This window comes from Pseudopipra pipra, chromosome Z (assembly GCF_036250125.1).
Source record: "Pseudopipra pipra isolate bDixPip1 chromosome Z, bDixPip1.hap1, whole genome shotgun sequence".
NCBI classification, from domain to species: Eukaryota; Metazoa; Chordata; class Aves; order Passeriformes; family Pipridae; genus Pseudopipra; species Pseudopipra pipra.
This window is the reverse complement of record NC_087581.1, coordinates 24,925,174-24,950,715: the sequence shown is the minus strand read 5'-3', so window position 1 is coordinate 24,950,715 and position 25,542 is coordinate 24,925,174. Positions and strand designations below refer to the sequence as shown.

The 25,542-nt window shown below is 33.6% G+C and overlaps 1 protein-coding gene across 2 annotated transcripts in view; it reads left to right on the top strand.

Annotated features, from left to right (window-relative positions):
* Nucleotides 1-24,322, top strand: part of RFX3 (regulatory factor X3) — a 102,408-nt gene extending 78,086 nt beyond the window's left edge. For both annotated transcript variants that reach the window (XM_064642399.1, XM_064642397.1), the window contains 12 exons: nucleotides 177-358; nucleotides 900-1,019; nucleotides 3,275-3,396; nucleotides 4,618-4,730; nucleotides 5,467-5,582; nucleotides 6,183-6,337; nucleotides 11,084-11,181; nucleotides 11,468-11,617; nucleotides 13,088-13,296; nucleotides 14,300-14,453; nucleotides 16,500-16,542; nucleotides 17,453-24,322. In XM_064642399.1, coding sequence (XP_064498469.1) covers nucleotides 177-358; nucleotides 900-1,019; nucleotides 3,275-3,396; nucleotides 4,618-4,730; nucleotides 5,467-5,582; nucleotides 6,183-6,337; nucleotides 11,084-11,181; nucleotides 11,468-11,617; nucleotides 13,088-13,296; nucleotides 14,300-14,453; nucleotides 16,500-16,542; nucleotides 17,453-17,691 — 1,701 coding nt within the window. In that variant the 3' untranslated portion in view covers nucleotides 17,692-24,322. The remainder of the gene's footprint in view (nucleotides 1-176; nucleotides 359-899; nucleotides 1,020-3,274; nucleotides 3,397-4,617; nucleotides 4,731-5,466; nucleotides 5,583-6,182; nucleotides 6,338-11,083; nucleotides 11,182-11,467; nucleotides 11,618-13,087; nucleotides 13,297-14,299; nucleotides 14,454-16,499; nucleotides 16,543-17,452) is intronic.
* Nucleotides 24,323-25,542: the final 1,220 nt, after the last annotated feature.

The following is a 25,542-nucleotide window of genomic DNA, read 5'->3' as shown; positions in this document are numbered from 1 at the left end:
GATCCTATAGCACTATGGTATAGCTAACCTTTTAAGGACTCTCTGAAGAAGGAAGTAATTGTTTAATAGACCTGAAGAGTGGTTCCAGGACTGTCAGAAGTTAATGTTGCATGGCTACGGTATTTTTAATAAAGTATATAATAAAAAATCTTTTTTCTGTTTTGTATGTGATATAGCTTCAGTGGCTTTTAGACAACTATGAAACTGCAGAAGGAGTGAGCCTTCCAAGAAGTACCCTTTACAACCATTACTTACGGCATTGTCAGGAACACAAATTGGATCCAGTCAATGCTGCCTCCTTTGGAAAACTCATACGGTCAATCTTCATGGGACTGCGGACCAGAAGACTTGGAACTAGGTTTGTGTTATTGAAATCTGGAATTATAATAGAAAATATATGTAATCAGTAAGAAACTTACCTGCTAGGGAAAAGAATAAACAAAACCTGCATTTTTCTGTCAGTTCTATTTCTTAATGTTAAACAGTTTTATGCATTTTCGAGATGCTTTATAGTTTTATTTCTTCTGGGTTTGACAGTTTATGTGTTTACTTTTTGGTAACTACACTGCAGATTTTTAGCATCACAAATATAACATAGCTAGCTATTTGGAAATCACTAATACTCTCTGTCCATAACCAGATAAGTTGTTTTTATTTGCATTTTATTTATCTTACTCAAACGGAGTAAGAAAAGTTAAAATGCTGATAATATTTGTTTAAGAAAGTGAATTAATTTCCCAAAGGTGGTAAAAATGACACCCATGTAAAATAGGTATGACAGGAGAGTCAGGCCTGATTTGTGTTTATTCTTTTCCAGTCAATGTAAATTGTAATGTAAATGTAATGTAAATGCATAAAACTAGTGTTACTGTTCTTTTAATTCTTGCTCTTTCATAAAGGGGAAACTCCAAATACCATTACTATGGGATTCGTGTCAAGCCAGACTCTCCTCTTAATCGCCTACAAGAGGACATGCAATATATGGCAATGAGACAACAGCCCATGCAGCAGAAACAGAGGTATAGTGTGAAATGAACATAACTACTTACTAATATTTCTAATTCATAAAATCTTACTTTTCCTTACATGGAAAAGTTGAATTTCTGATGCAACTTTTGTTCAGCTTCTCTGCTGTGAAAATAAAACTTTCCTGGGTATCGAGTTGATGTCAGTGAGTTTAGGTACCTGTCAATGTGAAAGAATATTTATCTAGAAATTGTCATAAATTTGCAAAAAGAAAATAGTAATAAAATGACCTGTAATATTAACAGACTCAACTGTCTTGAGTTCTTGCCCCACAAGCTGAAGAAAAGCAGTAAGAGCTTGAATTTCAAGTATTCCTGTTTGTTTTCATTGTTACATCATTTTATGTACACACTTCTTATCAGAGAGCTAATTATTAAATGCTTGGTATTTGTTTCCTCTTCCTGTGAAGAATTAATGTGACCATAATGGTCTGCTTATAAGTTGATTTAAGTATTTTTCCTCAGTATCTGTTGTTCCTGAGGAACCTGTAAAACTTAGAAGTATTTGAAAGCAGTGGCACAGGGCTGTACTGGTGGTGAAAGAATGTGTGAATATGCATATTAGAAACTATGTTGAACATGGAATTTTGGGGGGGGAAATGGAAATTGGTAAATTTATTTGAAATTAATTTTTATTTGACTGATGTCACTAGCCTCCCATATTACCCTAGAGTAAAATATGTAAGATGCATAATTTTATGAAACTCAAAGGTAGAAGAGCGGCATATCAAGCAAGACACCTTTAGAGCTATTACCCCCCAAAAATCCAATTGAATCAACAGTTTGGTACAGTGTACTGAGCATATTTTGTGGCCTTAGACACAACTGAGATATGGAAAACACAACATCAAACTTTAACTTCAAACACAGAGATCACTTTGATCTGAAATTATTTTACTGTCATTTCCAGAGGTAGTTACAGCACTAAATGCAAATTCATAGTAAGGTGTATGATCTTAACTGTCTCTTGCTTAGATCATACCGGGAACATGAGATGTCTCACAATATGATCATGTGGAAAATTCTGTTACAAAAATCATCACAGGATAATATAGTAAGAAAAAATGATAGATATTTACAAAATCTCCAACCAAGCAAATTTTAGCTACTTAATCTCATTCAGAAATTTCATTCACTCACATTCAAAATCACAGATATGCACCAAGACAATGCACCACAATGATCTAACTAGAATTGTTTCTGGAAAAATGATGCCAATTATCTAAACATTGTCACATCTCTTGTCTTCTTCTTAATTCACAATGACAAAGTGATTTGGAGATTTCATTATGTAACTGTCAGGAGTGGATATTTCTTTTTGTGTTATTTGCTTACATACTTCCTTTGTTTTCCTTACCTAGGTATGTTTGGTGGCATTTTCTTAACTTTATGTCAATATATTACTTGATTATATTTGAATGAAATTACACATATGGCACTGTGTAGCAGTTAGTGCATACTTCTCCTTTGAACCCATGTTTTGCACGTGCACACACATACATGCACAAGCACACACCCATTTATACTAAAGGACTGGATATTGTAATTTGCATGATTATGGTAATGTTGCTCTTTCGTCAGCTTTATTAATATTTCTAGTGGTTCTTTTGTCTTTTAAATTGGTGGTAAATTGAACTCAATATATTTTTTTCTGTAGTTACACCAATTCTACCATCTCTATCAGACACATCTCACTGGATTGACACTTCTAATCCTTTTTGGCAAAGGCTGTAGACTGAGTGTATGCTGCAGATCATTTTTCTTCATTCCTTTTCTTGATTTTTTACTTGCATCTTTTTTACTTGGGTAACTTCAATATCCCAAAGTCCTCTTATTCGATTTCAAGTCTTTCATTATCCTCAGACAGTAATGTCATTTCTTCTTAAGGTAATGAAACATTATTTTTGAATTACAAAATTACTGGGAAGCCAAGCTTTTTGGAAAGGGAAGGATTTGATTCCTTTTGGTGTAAATTTGCTGGTCTTATGGTATGCTGTTAGTAAGCTAAATTCCATCAGGAAGTGGTAGTGGTGCTGTCATATCATCTTTATGAATTCTGTAATGCACTGTTAATACTATAGCTTCCCTTTGTGGTTGTTTCTTCTGTTATTGACAAAATACATAAAAATCTCTAAATTCTTTTGTTGCTTTTCCTCAAAGTTTTATTTTGAGGTGGAGAAATCAGACTCTATGATCCATTTATGAAGAAGTGAATAGGAAGGATAATTTTGTACTTGATATTTTTGTAGGTATAAGCCTATGCAGAAAGTGGATGGAGTTGCAGATGGCTTCACAGGAAGTGGTCAACAGACAGGGACATCTGTTGAACAAACTGTAATTGCCCAAAGTCAACATCATCAACAGTTTCTAGGTATGAAAGCAGGTTTTATACTGCTATATAAATAAGATGAGCTTCATTATCACTGTGAATATCAACTCACACAAGTACAGTAGTTGCTTCCAAGGTTATCATACCCTCTTTAAAATCCTTACAGCTGAACAAAAAGGCACTTAAATTACACATGAGCTTTATGTAATATTTAATATGCATCATGTAAGTATAACAGGAAAAATATGCAAATTCTGTATTTGTGAGATATATTTAATATTACATAAATGCAGTTGCTTTGCAAAGTTATATTAAATGTGCATTTCGAAATTCCTGCTATGAAAGTTGTTTCCTGCATGTGTATTACAGTGCATTTTATTTTATGAAAGGTGGGGTGGAGGGATGGCATTGCATTACTATTGCAGGTTAGCCGTCCTGTGGGCTGCTTTGGAAGTGTGTTCTAGCGTTGTAAGTGGAAAGAGACAAATTGTTTCAACTGGAACCCCAAAGTAATGTTTAAAAATATCTAAATCATGCATTCATTGATCCAGTTAAGCATGTATTTCAGTAATGGAAACAAATTGTAATTTACTTAATTGTTTATGTAAAGAAGTGTCCTTGGCTGTGTTATTAGAGAAAGTGTAGTCTTACTTGGCTGGGAGTTTCAGGGACAAAATCCTTTGGCCTAACCATTTGGAACATAAGGGTAGCATTAAAGTGTTTTGGGTCTTCCTTTCTGGGTACCTTTCAATCCGGCATTTTTATCTATCAGCTTGTCTCTCAGAAACATTTGTGATAAACAGTAAAAGCACATAATGACTCTACTTGAAAGTCTAGTAAATGTCAAGTAAAAATGTATATTGAATCTATTAAGCCCCATGACACCTGGCTACATAGCAACTCTTCAGTTGAACAAAAAAAAAAAAAATTCAGTGATTAATTTTTCATGCACTGGCTTAGATATTTTCCTTCATCCTGTAATAGTTTGAAAAAGTATGTGTTAGCTTCTCTATATAGGTGTAGTATGTACATTACATCTTTTTAATGTCTTCAAGAATAATTTTGTATTTCTTTTTTATTAAAAAGTGCTGGATGAATTTATTTATGATTTTAGCATACAACAGGTATGAAAGACTTTCCTCTTTGTATAGTATGACCTTTTGGAATTTATTTCTTTGTATAATCCTTAAGGTTTTTTCTTAATTGCACTGTAACTGGCACTGTTCACAACAGCCCTCTTTCATTATGTTGTCATGACAACAGATGCATCTCGAGTACTGCCAGAGTTTGGAGAAGTTGAAATCTCTTCTCTGCCAGATGGTACTACCTTTGAGGACATCAAATCACTGCAGAGTCTTTATCGAGAGCACTGTGAGGTATTTCCTATAAACAATTTCTTTCTTAAAGCCAATACAAGACAATAAAGCCAAATATTGCAGCCATGATAGTGGTATGTGACTTTCCCCCACAGTATTTTATTTATTTCATTGAAAAGGATGGCAAAAAGATTTTTCTGGAGGGTATCTTTTGAAATATTGTTATGTGTATGTTTTCAGAATGTTAGAGAAACTATAGATTGTAGATGCAGATCTTTGGTTTAGTCAATAGGAAATGTAAATCAGGTCGAATTGTAATTATTTTTTTTTACATTAAAAGCAGTAACTTTTTCTCATTTTGAAGAAACATTGAGAAATTTAAGCACATTTGATACTGAACAGTATGTCTTTTAAAATTATTTTAAGATGTTTTCAAACCTATATGGAATTATGGAAGTGAATAAAGTGTGAGGTTTCCTTCTTTCTTTGCAGTAGCAGTAAATATTTTCTGTGGTAAAATTCTTCTGATATGTTTACGTAGGCCATACTAATTTCTGGAGTCTTCCATGCTTGTGCACTTAGTCTTATTCAAGTTTCTGTGTGCAGCAGTTTATAGTGCTGGTTAATTTGTGGATATCAAAGATATTAAAACAGATACCATTTATAACTTGAGAAACGTACAGTTTGTCTTTGCTCCACTACATGGTGAAGGAAAAAAGCTATAGATCCAGTTGGAATTAGGAGTGGGGGGGAAGCTGGGTACAAGACAATATGATCTCATGTTTTATTTTCTCAGGCTATACTGGATGTGGTTGTTAATCTTCAATTCAGCCTGATAGAAAAATTGTGGCAAACTTTCTGGCGCTATTCTCCCTCTGCTCCACCTGATGACACTCCTGTCACTGAACCAAGGTCAGTCAATGTTTCTCTTTGTTTATTGTGTCTCATGATAATATAATACAAGTGTGGGGAAAAAAACCTTATTAGTTTTACTTGAGTAGTAATAATTTTTTCTCCTATGATAATCTTCCAAGTTAAATTTATGTTGTGTGGCATTTTTGTATAGCTGGGGTGTGTGCCAAAGGTCAGTCTTGGAACAGTTGTGCCATCCATTGGGTTTTTTGTATAGAAAGCTACAATAAAGGTGTCTCTTACCAGTATTCAATCTACTTCTTTTAAGCCAAAAGTATCATCCATATGTCTGCACAATTTATGAGCTATAGGAGAACTATGGAGCATTTCTTAAATCCATTTCCATGTGACACAACGTCTAAAGAAGTTATACTGGGTGTAGCTGAGAAATCTCTGACGTCTTTAGGAAAAAATACATTTTAACACCCATTTCAGATTTTTACCTACTGTAAATCATGGAATCATAGAAACTTTAAGGTTGGAAAGGACCTGTAAGATCTTCTAATTCATCTGTTTACCTAGCACTGCCATGTTAACCACTAAACCATGTCCCGAGGTGCCATATATGCATTATCATTTATTCATTTTTTTTGACACCAGCAATCTGAGTGAAATAGAAAGTCGACTTCCAAAAGCAAAGCTGATTACTCTGTGCAAGAATGAGTCTATTCTGAAATGGATGTGTAACTGTGACCATGTGATGTACCAGGCTTTGGTGGAGATTCTCATTCCTGACGTCCTTAGACCTATTCCTAGTAAGTTGAACACCTAAAACGTTTTGTAAGGATTCTTCTGCAAGCATGTGTGTGGTGGAGGTGTCCTTATGCCTCACAGGGCAACTTAAGGAATAAATTTGAAAGTTACAAAAGTAATTTGTGTCATTACCCCTAATTTTGCTGTGCAAGAAGTTATGCTGAGAATTGACATGTTTTGTATTTTAAACGTACATGAGGATTTTGGTGCCGTTGGAAGATCTGGTTTTCAAGATATAGTTTCATATTAAATGTCCTTTCTGTGTGTGTTATATCTTCAGGTAAAAATGTGTTCCTTTTACCCTGGCTCTAGGCTACCTGATAGAAGTCCTGTGGCCCTGAGACAATGTGCACTAAGTCAGTCATTACACTACATTGAGTAGTTTTCAGTTTAAGTATCACATATTAAACTTTGATTTGTCTGGGAAAAAAATTAGGGTTTTGTGATTCCATGTTTGGACAATTAGTCTTCTGGTCCTTATCAGTGACTGCTGAAATCAATTCTAATGTCTGTTAAGGCAATGAAAAATTGGCTCATAAATTTTTAATCCAGTTTATTATTCCAACCTATTGTTCTTTCTCTCACACATCCTGCATGAAAGAGTGAGTAGTTGTCCAGTCATTCTACTATTACCAGAAGTACAGCTTTCTTTTCAAATTTAATTTTACTAGAATCCATCATTGCTCCACCAGTGTATTTTTATGGCTATTTTTGGTAGAAAACAAATTTTGTTAAGAAAGTTAAACTCCTTAAAGTATTTATTGTCTCCCATATGCTTTCCTAAATATTATAACGAAATCATGTTAACAACTCACTATAAACCTCATAACCCCTACATATTGTTTCCTTTCTATGAAAAAACAGTATTCACTTTATAAAGTTGGATTAATATTATTTTTAAAATTATAGCCTTAAGTAGTACTGCAGCTAACAAAGCTATTTTGTCATGCTGTGAACACCTCTTCTGCTATATTGACTCCAGCAGTATAAGCACTCCATAAGACTATTTGCAGGTACTGCCTTGCAAAAAAGTTTTATTGACTCCTTTTTTGTCAGTGAAATTTAGGTTTTAGCAAATTATGTATGATGCAAAATTTTTTTTAAACTTGAAATGTATAAAATCTGAAAGTTTGCCATTTGCAAAGCTAGTTTTACCTTTTTTTAAAGAAAGGGTAAGTTCTTGGTAGAGAGTGACATAATTTATCTGTGCATCTGTATAACAGAATAAAGGAAAAATGTTTTCTCAAATACATGCAATTATTGACAACCTTTACTTATATAAATTATTTTGCATTGGTTTATATTTAATGATTTACTTCTCTAATGATAACGCCAATAGGTAGGATTTTTGAGTAATATACTGTATTACAAACAATTAGGCAATGATAAAAACCGCACAAATTTAATTGCAACATTTAATAGGTAGAATTAAAACGCAAAAGCACATTAATTTCTGAATAAAAAGGTGATGCAAACACGTTTTTTCACTGAACCTGCTTTTCATCTTCCTTTTCACTTGCTTGTCCTGCACGGCCTGGCAGTCTCTACAGAAGTGTTTAAATGACAACTGTATGGCTTCTGGTGTCTTCCTGCTTTGTTTCATAAAATGCAATGGGCATTGCCAGTAGAGGATTTCAAGAAAATGGGACACAGTCATTTAATATCAATAACAACAGGCATCATGTCCTTTCCATGCTATTTTCTTTCTTTCTAGAATTACCAGTCATATTTGAATAATTGATACCTACTGGGTTTGACATTCCTGTTTTGGGGATGATTATCAGACTGTTTCATGCAAACACATCCCAGGGCAAATATTTCCCAAGCGATTTCTGCCTCTGTTTTGTAAACAGTCCAGTAGTTTTTTGCTCAGAAGTCCACTACTGAGCTACTTTTGGAAGACAACTAATGTATTTTCTTACTTTGTCTTTAGGACCAGCTAACTAAATGGCTTTTTCCAGTCTTCTTTCCTGTCATGATGGTCCATCCAAGTTTCTTCTTCACTGTTAAATGTTTAAAATATTATTTTTTTAACTCCTTCCTTAGAGTAAAAGCATCTCCAGTCATTACAAGAGACAGAAAAGATGGCTTAAGGTTGACTATGACAGTAATGGAGCTGGGTGAAGTAGATAAATTCATCATCCTCTGTGGGAAAATAGCAGTTGATAGAAAAGTTTGGACCGTGTAGAGGAGCTGGGACTGTAAATGCTTTGTTAAAGACATGGCTTTTTTTTCCTGAATAGATGGAAAGATAGCAGCAGCAGCTGCTCAAAATAGAGAAAAATATTAATTTGGAAAGGGCTTGAAGAAAGCATATGATTTTTTCAAGTTTGGGGTTTTTTAATCTGGATTTTCAGTGTTTTTTCTTTTAGATACGGTGCTACTCAGCTGTGTAATACATATTACTGCAATACAAAGAAAGACCATTGAGGAATAAAGTGGTTTTATTTTTAACCTCTATGTTAAATTTGTCAGCTGAAATATTTAACACCCACAGAATGAATGAAGAATTGCTGTATATAAAACAGCAAAATTCCTTTTCCTAAGAAAAGTGAAATACTCTCCATTTGAGTCAGGAATAAAGACCATAATTATCTAATGTCTTTGGCAAGGTAGACCAGAGGTATTATGTTTTAGAATGGAATTTTTGCATCTTCACAAGTGGCAGAATGGACAGTAACACATTTGCTTGTGAGCTAGTTTCTATGATAGGTCAAGAATTTATGCAAAATGTACTTCCACACCATATTACACAATTCCAGACAGACAAAAATTTAAAGTACTGGAAAGACTGTAAAGCGTAGTTTTGTACATGTCAGGGTTTTTGGTTCACAAGTCAAGCTTTTTAGGTGCTTATGCAAATCAAACTTCCGGTAACTGCCATTGCCACATCATTTAGTGTGTGTCTAGTTACATTTAACAATTTACTTTGCACCAAACTCCTCATGCAAAGATTCTTTGAAACAGTTTTCTGGGTTTTCTAGGATAGCCAGATGAACTTAGAAGAAAGACTCGAGGACACAGGTAGTTCGGGTTTTGGAAATGGCAAGATGTGTACTTAAGGATAGAGTATGAGAAAAATTCTGTATTTAATACATCTCCAGAACTCATTAGAAATTTGTGATTGTTCTATACAGTAATGATGGCTGATTATCTATTTGAGCCATTTTATTTCTTCAGAACTTAGAAATCCTTTCATTTGTTCATTTTTCTTCCTAGTTAAAGGTCTTTCTTAAGGCCTGAGCTGCTTTTTCATATTTATTTTTAAAGGACGTCAGCATCAGTGATGCAAATGATTTTGTAATATATATTCTCAGGTGAAAAAGAATAATGAGCACATTAGAAGTGAAAAAGCAGAAATATTTTTCTTAACTAAGCACAATTTATACAGTAGTTACATTATTACTTCCACTTTGCATTTTCTTGTCTTGTAGCTAAGAAAATGTGAGTGAATACATAGTCAATTAGTAAGTGCACAGAAATAATTTACAAAGCAGCACAAGTGAGCTAGGTGATTGACAGGCTTGAGGAAAAAAGCTTGTTCTTCATGTGTAAACCTCAAAGGAGAAAAACACCTAATGCCATAAGAGGGCTCAGCTAATACAGATACTTTGTAAGATCAAATTGTGGTCAGCTAAGCGTCCAAATGTGTGGTGAGTTATATAAGTCACCAGTATGGATTCTGCTGCTTATCACTGCAAATTTGAAGACCTGTGAAAAAGAGATGACAAAGAATACAGATTTTATTTTAGTAAATTTACTTTTCTGTTAAAGCTTTATTTAAAAAGGTATTATTAAAAAAGGCTTTATTGTAAAAGGTATTATTTTCTTTGGTTTTTTCCTCTTCACTTCTGTAGTTGCATTCATTCTCTACCAGTCTTCAGAAACCTGTGGTTTTTCTTTTTGTCTCCTGTTTTTTGCAACAGTTTGAGTGGATGCTGTTTTGTCAATGTGCAGGTGTTAGGTGTGGGAAAGCAAGGTTTCTACGAGTAAGACAATGTGATTTTCTTTTTTTCAGGCACGGCTCCTTGGGACAATACTTTCTGTTCTTCTCTGAAAAAATTAAAACTTCTGTTTTTAGTAGTGCAGATTGCTGTAGGGGCTTCTTTGATTTCTCTCTAAATCTCTGTCAGCCTCGCAGCATTTCTATGGGTGCTATAGAAAAGAAACAAAAATGCATACAAATTCCATAGTCATTTGAATAATCTCACTTTCTGTCAGTGAAACGCTCTCCTATATCTTGCTTATTGACGATATCATTAAGCATTGCACGTTGGAATTTCTTCTTTAAAACTGAAATAAGCAGCACTATGACATGGCTTAACGTTACTTTGGACTTTCTTGAGGAAACTGCAGAATTCCAATATCTGGATTTTTCCCCAGAGTTTTGCTTTTTAAAAGAGGTGCTTAGATGAAATGGAAAGCTGGAAGTTACTAATGGAAATTTCCGTCACATCTTCTGCAGTTACTGTTGTTCTTCTACAGGAGTGCCCAAAGCAGTACTGCTGATCACAAACTTCTTAAAAGATTGTTGGTGAAGAAGTTAGAACTGCGTATTAAACCAAAATTAAAATCATTATTGCATAATCTTTATCTCAGTGAGGCATTTTGAAGCTGAACTAGATTTGTCTTTTAATAAGTAAGAACAGTGGACCTGAAAGTTGAATACGGGAGTTCTGAGGATGCAAAACATTCCAAGACAGGTGCACTGCTTTCTTTTCATTCTGTTTTTATTCTCTAATGCACAGGTGCCTTGACCCAAGCCATTCGCAATTTTGCAAAAAGCCTTGAAGGTTGGCTTTCAAATGCCATGAACAATATTCCACAGAGGATGATACAAACCAAGGTAGACAAAACTGTTGCAATATGATTCTTGCAATGGCAAACCAAGTGGGCAGTAGCATCTTAACTTAAAAGCAGTAGAATTCTAACTTTAATGCTAAATTTCATGTTTAGCATCAAGCATCAAATAATGGGAGAGGAAGTAACATTATTTGACTTGCTACATGGACATAATTCAAATATGAGGACTAATTAATAAAAACTATTAAAATGAAAGTAAAAATTCAATCTGTAGAATTAATCTACAGATACAGAGTACGGTATTTAAAAACAAATAAATTTCTTCTTAGGTTGCCGCTGTAAGTGCCTTTGCCCAGACTCTGCGAAGATATACATCTCTTAATCACCTGGCTCAAGCAGCTCGTGCTGTGCTTCAAAATACTTCTCAAATCAACCAGATGCTCAATGATCTTAACCGTGTTGATTTTGCCAATGTTCAGGTAAAATGTAATTTTAAATAACAGGCTTTTTTTTAAAGTGTTATTTCCTCTGTGATTTTGGACTTTATTGTTAGCTGTCATTCTATCAAGAAAGTAAAGTGGAAACATTTTGCTCATTCATATATGTAGTGATTCAGTCCAAGTGTGATGGCTTACACTTTAGGAAAGTAAGAGCTCAAAACCATTTTCTGTTTTCATTTACTGTCTTGAAACACACATATTCTTCCAACTTCTATGCAAATGTAAAGCAAATACATTCTTAGAATGGGTACCATGAATGATGTCATAATAATAGCAAAATTTATATTTTAGGATTAGATCTCAGTAGTATATCTTCTGAATGTCTCTTAAAGCTATTACATGTACAACATTTTCAGTAGAGACTGCCTCCATTATTTAAAAACCCATACCATTAGTATATTTTATCTAAGTACCTATGCTTAAAATGACAAGATTTCCTGAATAATGGATTAGATTAGTACAGATGCAAATCTGTAGAACAGAAGTTTATTTTTACTAAGCTTGATTTCTCTACATGTTTCTGCTCCTCTGAAAAAAAATACTTTCATCCTTTTAGCCAGCAAAGTGAAAGGTTTGATATTCCTGCTAGTGCTGTTTCTCCCTTTTCTTTGTAAAGGAGTGTTTTGGTACTTGTTAATAGTCTTAACAGAAGTCAGTCAAGAGTTCTTGACCAAAGACAAAATATATTAAAAATAGATGGTCATGGATGCAGAGCCTGTGAATGAGGTGTTAACTTGGCTCATGATAGCTAGAGCTTATGGAGATGACTTGCAGTTAGTGAGCCCTCATTTTTGTCTCAGTTTACGAATTGATCAGCTAACTTTATTTAAACTTGGTAACACCGGCTAAATTGCTGATTATTGGATGCTAGTGTGTTTCTCCATTTGTGTGCAGTTTATGTTGTACTTCAAGTAAGGTGTGATCTATTACTGCCGAAAGTCAGCAAACAGAACAAGCTTTGTTTTCATATGAAGTTACTTTTATAATACGGAATTTGTTTTTAGGCTTAGCTTCTTCGGAACTAAAGGAACCTTGCACTTGATTTCTCGCTACTTCTTTTATTACTTTAGCCCCCCCCCCCATTTGACTCTTCTTCCTGCCTGAAGTACCAGAAAAGAATGACAAATCAAGAATATTTCAGTAGAAAAATGAGGAAAGTAGAAGCCCTTTTTTGCAAATGAATGTGGAAAACTACGACAAACTTGTGTTGCTTCCATTGTTTTTTCTAATTTCTGTATTTGATGTCTGCTCTTACATGCTACGCTTTTCTTACTCATTTGCTTCCAACAAAGTTACAACAGACATAAAAATAAAAGCTGCTTCTTAGTTTGTCTAGTAAGTGGATTTTGTCCTTTTCACCCATTGAACAGCTTAATCTTTGAGATATAATTACATTCTGCGCTTTGGCTTATGTATTGTCAATTCAAGATTTGCCATGTGCTGTAACAGGAGCAGGCTTCCTGGGTGTGCCAGTGTGATGACAACATGGTTCAGAGACTAGAAACAGATTTCAAGATGACTCTTCAACAGCAGAGCACTCTGGAGCAGTGGGCTGCCTGGCTTGATAATGTAATGATGCAAGCGTTGAAACCATATGAAGGAAGACCCAGCTTTCCTAAAGCCGCACGGCAATTTCTGTTAAAATGGTCTTTCTACAGGTAGTATTTAATAGACTTCTAAAACATTCTGACTGTTTTATTATGTGCCTAATTGTGCACTGCAGTAAGGTTGACAAATGTAATATTAAACAGTGGCTTAGTACATTGTGAAAAACATGGGGGTTTTTTTAGAGTATTGTTGTTAACCTTGAACTCAAGGCTGTCTGCAAATGAGCAGGGACTTAAGTGACCCTTGTTTATTTTTTTAAAGGCCATCTGCAAAGGAGTGCAGGTGGAATTTTGTCCAGAGTTAGAAACATAATATGAAATTTTTTGATTGAATAACTATGCAATTATTAAGCCACTGGTTTTTGTATTATTTATTAAAACATTGTGGCATCTATGTTTATTAAGTAATATTAAGTAAGGAAGACAAAACCTGCTTTTAATGTATGAAAAGAACATTAAGAGAAGCATTCCATGTTAGCTGCTTATTGAAACAGTTATCAGAGTAAACCTTGTTCTTTGAACATGACTGTAGCAACTGCTTGCTGAGCATATCTGAATTTGACCATATAATATTAGGATGCAAGTCTATTTCTTGTAGTTTTAAGTTTCAAAGTTTTCAAAGTTTTAAGTTTCAAAGTAATTGCGGCAATTAAAACCTTTATCCTGGGAAGGTGGACACAACAGACACTAGTTAAGCAATAGTTTGGTTTTAAAATCAAATATTTTTTTTACCATTTTAGCTGTTTATGTTTTCAACAAAGTTTCTTTCAAGTTAAGTTTTACACTTGCTCAAGTATTGGTAGTTATGCATAGAAAACAAACCAGTCTGGTTATTTCTTGTGTAGTTTGATATCCAACAGTACCTTCAGAGAAAGAGAAAAACAAATGATTGACTTTCCTGGTCATCTCTTTCCAAAGATACCATAAATGAGACATTTGTGGATAATGTTACTTTTGAGAATATTGGTTTCTAGGTGAAATGTGTACATGGATAAATGTTAAAATGGCTGTGACATATAATACATAAATATATATATTTTTTATTTTTGAATAGCTCAATGGTGATTCGAGATTTAACCTTGCGCAGTGCTGCTAGCTTTGGCTCTTTTCATCTGATCCGCTTGCTTTACGATGAATACATGTTTTACTTAGTAGAACATCGTGTTGCTCAGGCAACAGGAGAGACACCTATTGCAGTTATGGGAGAGGTAAGATAATATGTAAGAGACTAGACTGATAGATTTAGTGATGAATTTAGGAAAGTGTCTTTGCAAATTTTTAAACATTTTTGTGGAGTGGTAGGATGTTTTGCAGTTTAACAATAGATTGGGTTACAAATATATACAGTAGTTTCGAACTTGTTTCACCGGTTCATTGACAGAGTACTAAAACCACATTGAATTGTAAAAAATAATTCTTTCTAAATGAACTTGTTCTTTTACAAATCTGCACACAGATTCACGTGCACAGTTTGAAAAATGTTGATCAACATACAACCTTTTTCCAGTTTTTGAGAACTGAATATTTTATGTGGAAATAAAAAAGAGCAGAGTAATAGGAAAATGTTATTTCTGTGAATCTGTTTAAATGCATTTGCATGTTTTGAATTCCCACACAAAACGTATTGACTTAAGAAGGATGGTTTACGTGCAGAATTTTGTCTCGTACAGTACTGTTCACATACACGTAATAAAACCAGCACAAACATACATGATTTTCATACATTTGTTTAAAAGATTACTGGTTTAAAAAACAGAACTAGAGTCTCAATTCATAACAATTTTTTTTACTCATCTATGGCATCTGCAAGGCAAAGTTTATTTTATCCCTCTTCTTTCCAGTAGTCCATCTAACCTTTTATTTTGAGTAGGCTAGTGAGGAATGCATGAATTGTTACCAAAGAATTATGTATCCAAAGTACTGGAAAATGGATATATTTAAAAATATGGTTGTTAATTGGATGGATTTGTTACATTTTTACACTTGGGAGTCACTATCCTATTCTATATTACCGATAAATTGCAAGTCATTTTGCTCGTTGATTTGGCATCAGTTATCATTCTTCCCTCAGGATATATTGATAGCTTCATTAAATACTAAAAATAGACTATATACTTTCAAGAGAAATTGGAAAATGTCTCAGCTTTATTTGTCAAATGATTTTATATCATGTGTCATGTTTCAGAAAAACTAAATAACATTTCTGCTTAGTGACCACCATCAGTATACATGCTCCTACATTTTTTGCCTACTTTTACTTTGCAGTAAGTACTACTCAAGTATACAGTTACTACATTCTTGTTGCCTTAACAGACTTGTATGTGTTAGACATAAATGTAGAATAAGGTCTTCTTAAAAGTTTATGATACTGAAGATGGAAATACAATAAGGAAGTAAATATTGCAGAACTTTTAGAGGTGAGGTGAGGTGAGGAGCAAAATAGAAGTAATGCATTAAATGCATTACTGTGTATTTCTGTGTATTCAGTGGCTTTGTGGCTGAAATAAAAGAGGAAGACTACAGTCCCAACAAACACTGTAAGACAGTATAGTGTTGCAGCTGAGAAAAGCACTCACATATTTCTCCCTTCCTCTTCTCCCACCTTTGGACACAAGTATTGGCAAAATTCTTCTGAAAAAGAGTGGTGTCATCATTTCTGCTTAGAAATGTGTTTATCTAAATAGTGTGCTCCTTTCATTTGAGATTCATTGGTGGCATTTTGCTAGGCTCCTAGCTTATGAGCAACTTGTTTTAAGAGGTCTGGATTTTGATGTAAATCAGTTGTCAGGTTATAAACCCTTTCTCAGCAGTGCCTTTCATCTGCCTTACAGGTAGATTAGCAACTGTGACAAACCTTCATTTTTGTTCCAGCATAATAAAATTATCTCTGGAAAATTTAAAAAAAAGGTTTTGTTAAAATATTGGCAGTTCAGAATGTATATCCATCATAATTTATGGCTTTATAAAGCACAGAAGTAGCTCACTTCAAGCAACAAAGGCCCTTATGAAGCAATCTTTTAAAATGTTTGTACTTCTCTGTTTTAATTTTTGAGGGTTTACTTAGTGATAATTGTCTTAATAAGCGCCAGACTGAGATGGAATGGGAAAAGAATTGCTCTGCTATGGATGTGGTTGCAGCTAAGATCATGTGTTTGAATGCTAGTGTGAAACCAGTGGAGCACAGTGGAGCATAGATATTCTAAGTTCACATTTGCTTAAGACTGTGTCCAGTTTTTTTATTGTTTATTTCACAGTTTGGTGATTTAAATGCTGTATCCCCTGGAAATATGGATAAAGGTAAGCATTTTAATATCTCCAGTGTATAATTATTTGTAGAGGTAATGTGAGCAAAAGAAGTCCTTATGTTTTAAAAACACAGTAAACCCAAATTTAGAGCTGTATCATCCTCTAAAGTGCATGTGTATGTTATATGGATATGTTATTATATGGATATGATAGCTATCTATGCAATATGTCACATGTAACGATGACTAGAATATTGTAGGACCTTATTTTAAAAATGTTCATTATTGTTACCAAAAAAAATCCAATTCTTGTTCAGAATTTTTTTATATCTGGTAGGACAGAGGAGAGTAACAGCTGTGGGAAGAAAGACAAGAGTATACTTTTATATATTTAACTGTAGTGAATGTTTTACTAAGCAAAAAAGGCAGAATTGTATCCAAGTGTTTAAAAAATAGTTTCTTATAACCTCTTCATGCCATATTTTGACATACATTCTTATGCTTATTCTTGAGTGATTTGGGGTGACTTAACCTCGGAACACTCAACTAATGAGTATAAGAATGTATGTCAAAATTAGGGATCAAGTCACCACAAATCTTCTTGCCTCAGTTTCCCTATCTGTAACTAAGAGTAACAACTCTTTTGTTTATCCTGTCTTAGAAATGAGACATTTTGCAATATGAACTTAACACTTTGTTAGAGCTTTTCTTTGAGGTTGCAGTTGTTTTTTTCACATACTGTGTCAATAATGTGTAACTCACGTGATCAAAGCTGAGTCCATTTAGCTATTTGAGATAATAGTTGACTTTTTCCATTAAAATTTAAAATTTTCAATTTCTGCTATATCACAGATTGGTAGTCTTCCTTGTATTTTTGTATTTCAACTATTATTTGCAAAATAAAGACCCTTGTATTAGAATTTTTCCCTTTGTGCTATTTACATAGTGGTTTGTTTGTGCAGATGAGGGCAGTGAAGTTGAAAGTGAAATAGATGAAGAGCTGGATGAAAGTGGAGAGCCACAAGCCAAGAGAGAGAAAACTGAGCTAAACCAGGCATTCCAGGTGGGCTGCATGCAGCCAGTGCTCGAGAGTGGAGTACAGCAGAACCTCCTGAACCCAATTCATAATGAGCACATTGTTGCAACTACCCAGACTATCAGACAATGCAGTGCTACTGGAAATACATATACTGCAGTCTAATGTGAAACCTCCCTCGCCTCCAACACACGCCCCATTGCGTTAGTCCTTTAGATTTAATATGAAAAAACTAAAAAAAACTAAAAAAAAAAAAAAAAAAAAAAAAAAGAAAAAGAAGAAAAAAGATAATAAGTCTGAAGGTTGACTGTTGTCAAATTTAGCTGTTCTGATCATTATTTTGTTGGAGTTAAATGGAATGGGTGTATGTATTTTGCCAGATCTGTTTAAAAAAAAAATTTTTTTTGTAAACAGATTCATTTTACATTGGCCACGCAGTAGCGAGGGTTTTCTTGTTATCAAATGCAAGATTTTTGCAAAGCTTAATGTTAATGTTTTGTCCTCTTATAATAATTTAATTTTTTCATAGTTTTTAAAAAATATTTTAATGTTAATTATTAGTTATGATGCTGATTTCATATAGATAGGTTTTTAATTAGATGCACTTCTGTGAAATATCAAAGGAACTATTTTCTTTGATTTACACTAGGGGCATACTTATTTGACAGCAGATGTATCAAATTTGTTATAAAAGGTGCTTTTCATCGTACTACGAGAAGACACTATTTTGATAAAATTGTGAGTATTCAGGGGGATTTTTTTGTAATAATGCTGGAGGGTTGAGAAGATCTCGTTTCTTTCTGTGAGGAAGAAGCGTGTTTAAATGACAGAAATGTAAAGAATGTGGTAATCTGTATGGCATAAACGTACCTAATTATCTGACCATGATGTAAACAATGCAAGCTTCCTTTAAAATCAACAGTTCTAGATATTATTTGCATACCAGTTCCTCTCTTTTGAAGACTACTGATTCTATATGTGAGGCCACTGAACAGATGCTTTTGGCTGTTCAGTGACACTGTAGTTGTTAGAAACTGAAGCTAAAAAAGAAGTGACTTGATTATTATTAATTTTAAGTGTATGTGCTACTTATACTGAACTGGACATACAGGAAAACATTCCATTTGGATGACTTTCTTCTATTCCAGGTCTTTTCCTACTAGTGGTTCAATCTGCTGCTCTTAAAAACGGTGATTTATAGAATGCAAGGAATGTAGCAACCTGCATCATTTTCCTTTCAAAAACATTTCCTTGTTGTTAAAGTGGATTTAAATTTTTACAAAAATTAGACAAGGCAGTGTAACTGGCACACCTCACTTGTACTTATTCCCAATTGTGTAGAATTTGAATAGGTGGCTAGATGGACCATTGCCATTTAAGAATGTACATCAGGGATCATTGTACCTCGGCTATTACATGGTGCCTTAAACAGAACTGAAGCTAAGACTTAGTACTTTCTGTTATTCTTAACTCTTAAATTAATTCAACAAGGTGTGCCTGTCATTTTCAAATTCCCTAAGAAGTAAGGACAGGTTACATAGCCTTCAAAAGAATAAAAGGATTTTTTTATTATTATTATTAAATGATTTTAATATCCCTCTTAGAATGACAATAAACCTATTTTTTCTTGTTTCTAGCTGGATTTCACTTTAATACAAATAAAATTTGCTTGGGAATTTGGAAAGCAAAACTAGCTTTAATACCAACTTCAAATGTCAAAATAGATTTGACCATAGTCCCAAGCATGATTATATATTTTCTAGATCCTTGCCTACTTTTAATTTTAAAAACTAAAAAGAAATAAATGAGCAGGTGCATAATGCAGTGCATGTTTTCAATTTCTATATTTTGTGGGGTATCAGCCAGATATTACATTTTAATGGTTAAACAATAACAGTTTATAGAGACCATATTAATTGATATTAAAGAACTCAAGTTTTTCTTCATAAACATTTCATTAAGCAGACACATGAATTTGCTACACTAAATAGTGGAATTAAATAAGAAAAAAAGCCAAAAAGTAAAGGAGAACACAAAAAGATCAACTTTACAGAAAAGACTGTGTAAGAAAATTAGGATTCTTTTATTCTGGTTAACTACTGTGTCTGACAATGACTTTAAAATCATATATACCAAATAGGAGAAGAGCATGTAAAATGGAACAGTGTATTTATAGCAAACAAGTTTGTTGCTAGAGTTTACATGTGCTCCAAATACAGCTGCACATAAGTGGAAATGTCCTAACATTATTGGTGCACAAAAATAACTTTTAATTCCTTTGCAGAATTGTGAATCCATACAGCTCATTCTGTGTAGGCATAATTCCTACTAATGTCAGTAGATGGCTTTTGCCTCAGTAAAAAGTAAACATGAGGTTTATATTCATTATTTCTAAACTCATAAATGCACTGAATCTCATTATAGATTTTATTGCCACATATATCACTCAGTGTGTCCTGATTTTTCCTTAGAAATCAGCACATCTGTACCCTTCACCAAAAATGCTAAAACTAAGCTGTGATAAATATTTACTCCCCTTCATTGTGCATTATAAGATGTTTACAAGTAAAATAAAGTGAAATAATTCAACACTTTTTTTAATTTTCAGCTTTTTATTTTAATACTATAGTACATGTTTAAATTTTTGTGTTGGTTTGTGTTTTCTTATTATTAACCTTTCTTGGTTTAATGTTGAATTTGTTGTTGCTGAGGAAAGAGTACGATTGTAAACGGTAAATACAGATTGCTAAATATGATGGGACTTGAGTATCTTCATTATTTAGCTCTCCACTCCATTCAGTTGTTCACTGTCACAAAGTGAAAAACAAAACTGAACAAAAATCTGAATTAAAAAAAAGGGAATGTATTTCATAGCTTCTAAAAACAATGTGTTATCAAAACAGATTGGAACTATCCCAGGTTTGGAAAACTGACTGGAGTCTGTATTCTTATGCTTAAATTCTAAAGGATTTTACCTGATTTTTTTAGAGCAACTGTCTTACTGTAAACTGCATTGTAAACTTACAGATTTGGGGGTTTCCTGTTTTATTTTTACTGAAAATTTAATCAAACAGATAAAACATTTTGCACACTCTTGCTATTTAATAGTTTGGTCTTAGTACTCACTGAACTACAGAGATACCAATACCTCAGTCTGTCTTCTGTAATGTGTAGTGTGTGGTTGCACTGCCACACCAGCTCTGGAGTCCATTGTCAGTGCTATGGAGAGGTGTAGCATGTGTCCACAGGGTAGACATTATGAGAGCTGACATGATTTATGTGTTTTATCTGCTCTTGAAATGGAATTCAGAATAATTATTTTAGAGGCATTTCCCCCATTAGCACAAATAGCACAGTGAACAGTGTGGGGGAAGAGGTCTTGTTGAACTACCTTTTCAAAAGTAGGGCCCAATTTTCAAAAGTTTTACATATATTAAAATTTGTTGGTACCATTCCATCTTTCTCATGGTAAATTAGTTTTAAAGCTTCTCTTTTTTCAGTTTTTTTTCTCTTGTACTGTAGCATGCTTTAAGCACCTTCATTTTAAAAAAGTTCCATAAAAATTTGGAAAATAGATGTTAAATTATTTGCCTATAAAATGATGATTTACAGCATTAATGCCTTTAGGTCAAAAAAAAAGAAAAGAGATAATGTTCTGTCATTCAGAAAGGCATAGGTCTATGTACAAATTTAATTTAAAGCAAGGTATTTTTAAATATCCGAAACACTTATTTTTTTCACCTTGTTTTCATAGGAGAAATGATCTGATATCATTGTCATTCCCACCAATTGATATCTGCACTGTTTAGGAAGTTTTATGTTAGAGATGCACTGCAGTCCAGTTTAATTCAGAATGTTTTTACAAAAAAAAACCAACCACTGAGAGCCATAAACATGCTAACAAAAAAAATATTTATTAGTAATAGAAGTATACAACAATAATTTCAGAGTTAAAGTATTAATTTGAGAGAGCAGTGTGAATTTCTGAAAATTGGGCCCTTGTCACACTAACAGGACATGGTCTTTGCGTATGGTTTAAAACAAATCAATACATGGAATTCTAGTATCTCTGCTAATTGGTTTGGTGATTTAACAGAGACAATAAAAACTGGAATAGAAGCATAAACACACAGTGCTTAGTTCTAGTATTAGAAAATTAATTTGATAAAATGCCTTGGATTAACCCTTTGAGCATTGTAAGTAACATGATGGGAACAAAGATTTTTAGATAATTTAATTAGTCCATTGAACATATACTTTGAAATAGCTGATAGTGTTGTAAACTTTTTTTAATTATGTGTAAGTAAATACTTGCATACTATATGGGGATGTTTTTTATTACTAGGAGGCTGAATAGATGTAGGCAAAATATTCACTGCCATTGATGTGTACTGTCTAATAGAAAACAGTACTTCAGCTCCCTGGTTTTCATAGTTGCATATATTTATAAAGAAAATCAAACATATGATTCTACAAATAAGAAGTTGTCTACTTTAAGATGCCTTTAGAAGATAAAGGTTTAGAAAATATATTCAGCTATTTTGAAAATCTCCTGAGATAGGTTAGTATTGGAATACTCTGGTACTGTAAAAGAGAATCTTTAGGATTAAAAGAAGGCTTAGTAATAATAAATTTTGCAGAATAAATGTGTTTGCATTGAAATTCTTGGCAGTGTTTTTGAGAAACAGGAACAAAAAGTGCACAATTATATTGATATTCCTTTTAAAACTCAGTCACTGCAATAATGACTAGCTAAAAGATTAAGGTATTTTATTAAATTTCACATACAAGGGGTTTGGATGGCCCTTACTGAATGTCAGAATTTTAAGAGCAACCTAGAAATTGCACGAGCAAATATTTTAGAAAGCTCCCATGTTCTTACAATTACTGCTTATAAGAACAAGGGAACAAGCGTAGCAGCAAGTAAAGATTCTTTTAACTTAGAGATACTGATGCCACCTTACTAAGTGAGAGTACATTTTCTACTGGTTTCTTGCAATATCAGTCAGTCAGCAAACACTAAAGCAGCTGTACTTATTTAAGTCTAGCTGAGGGCAAAGAGAAAGAGTATCATTTTAAATTATTCAACGGAATTACGTCAGTAGTATAGCGCAAGTGAGTTGTAAACATTTTTAGTCAGTTAATGCAAATTAATGCATAATGAAATAACAAATGCAATACTCAAAGGGTTTTAATTTAACAACTTTTTTAATTCATAATTTACTGTAAATGCTTCTGAGTTTGCATGCCTTGATCATTGCTGCTAGTGATTTTATGTGCCAGTAGACCTGAGTTTAATTTACCAGTTTAACTAAGAAATAGTAAAAGCCACTTACAAAGTGACTGCCTAGTGTTTGTTTGAAGTAAAATATGCCTTAGTTTGAAAATGATCATTTTAACTCTTGTTTTATTCTGATTTTTTTTTCCTTTTCCTGTTGAAAAAATAAATTGGCATTTTGGAATTGGAAGCCCTGAGTAGTTAAATATTTGGTAAGAATTGTTCTTGGAGATTTCTCATTAAGGCTGAAATTCACTGTAGAAAACAAGGCCCAGAACAAGCCTATGGGCATCAAATGAGCCTCACTTAACACTAATTCAGGAAAATGTTCTTTGTCTGTTCTTAAGCACTTTCTTGATTATGGTGCAAACATCTTACAGGAGTTTTAATTCTGGATTAATTTTACTCTGAAATAATAAATGTCTTTGTAAGAGGAATTTAGAGTTCAGAGGAACAACACTGCATAGATTGGTATTTACCAGGAACTCAGTTCAATTTTTTTTTGACTTACTGATACCAGCGAAATCTTTTTACACAAAGAATACTTAATGGGTTCCCCAATTAAAGTTTCCTTCCATACAATATTAAAGTGATTGCCTTGTATTTAAACATTAAATATCCATCTTAGAGTAATGCAGTTAAGCAATTTAAAATATGTTAGGAAAATACCACTTTGTACCAAAGCAAGTTGCCCATCTCCACTCATTCCCACTGAAAATTTGGATTTACAGTTAATAACCAATGAGGCTGTTAAAGAAACTTTGAGTGCCTTTCAAAAACTTGGAAAATTGTGCCTGGGGTGGTAAACTTTAATTAGGTTAATTCTAGAGCTACCAATTTTATCATCACTCAGGGCTTTCTTACCTTCAAGGAAACTTCCTTTGTTGCATTTATTTTATACTGTATTTTTTTTAAGTGCCATCATTTAAATTTCACTTAGTAAGTGGCAGATTACATTATCCAATCCCACAGCACAGAAACATCATAACACTAGGACATATTCAACCTCTTATTTTCCAGTTGACTGAATATATTATGTAAATGAGGTAAGCAACTTTTTGTAGATTGTATGTGTGAGATAATGTAACGTTCTTTTCCAGTTTTTGGGCTACAGTTGAATATACTTTTTAATTATTTAAAGAAGACATCTTTACAGAATAACGTGATGGTTTTTTTGTATAATGTATTTGATTTTGTAAATACGTATTTCCTGATGTGATTTTTGTGACAAATGCTAAATCTTTTAGTATATAATGTCCTCTCAAAACTGGCAGGAGCTAAATAATAGTTTATGGGCAATTTGTATTGTGTACTGTACAATAACTGGGGACCTTTTATAATTATAAAAATATATATTAACTTTTAGTGTGTTGTTTAAAAAAATGACTGGAACATACTAAAGACAGTAGGATTTTTCTGAATATTTCAGACTTGAACTCAGGCTAGCTTTCTTGTGTTTTTCAAAACAAAATTGTGTCTTGTCTTTTAAAATCAATAAATTTGTTTTCTTGTTACAAACATATCTGAATTGCTTCAGTTTTTATATAGCCAGATATTTTGGATTGTTGTACTACTGATTTTGAGAGAAAAATTATTTCAACTTACACCTTCTAAATAAGATCACATTTTTTTATTTCTCAGCAACAGAACTAAGTAACAAATGTGTCTCAGGTGGCAAAAGAAACAAGAATTGTTGAGATTGGAATGGACCTCAGGAGATCATCTAGTCCAGCCCTCCTTCCAAGACAGGGTCACCTAAGGAAATGTCAGTTCAATTAAGTAGCTTTCACATCCCCAGTAAATAGAGACTGTAATATTCTTATTAATTTCAATATTAACAGTAATTTCCCCTTTACAGATTTAGCTAGTTAGCAGTGAGGGGCACGCAGACTTTGGTCTCTGGGAATTAGTGGTGTCGGTTTGTTACCAGTGGGACCTACTTCTGCAATTTTTGCTCTAAATATTCTGCAATTTTTGCACTACATATTCTGCAATATGTTAATGTGTTAGATGTTTTGACAGTTTCACAAAACATAGATGAAGGCCTAATCTTACTGGGTCATGTATCTTACGGGTCTCTTGTTGCAGGTACTGTTTTATATAAAGAAATGCAGAATTTTAATCAGGGAGGACCCACTAAGTAATAGATGCTAGAACATCAAAATGACTATTGGATACCAAGCTTAAAACAGGTATTTCACATGAAAGTATGGTAAAAGTAGAAAAAATGCATCCTAAAGCTCACTTTTCTCAGGAAGTTCAGCTGCAAGTTATGGTCCAGTTATTGCCTATTCTTTAATTTCAAATAAAGACCAAAAGCTTAGTAGAGTACAATACTGGTCCCTGCAATGCATCCTACCAAACAAGACTACAACTTCAGCAGTGACCAGTCACAGTCATAGAATCATCAAGGCTGGAAGAAACCTTTAAGTTTGTTCAATCCAACCATCCACCCAGCACTAACACTGAAACCCCTGAACCACTAAACCCAGATCCAGACACCTCTTAAACACCACCAGGGATGGTGATTCCACCACCTTCCTAGGCAACCTGTTCCAATGCCTGACCACCCCAATGGTGAAAAAATGTTTCTAATATCTAATCTGAATCTCCCCTGTTAGCTTAAGGCCATTTCCTGTTGTCCTCTCACTGCAGGCATGGTAGAAGTGACTGGCCCCCACCTCACTACAACCTCCTTTCACATACTTGTAGAGAGCAATGAGGTCCCCACTGAGCCT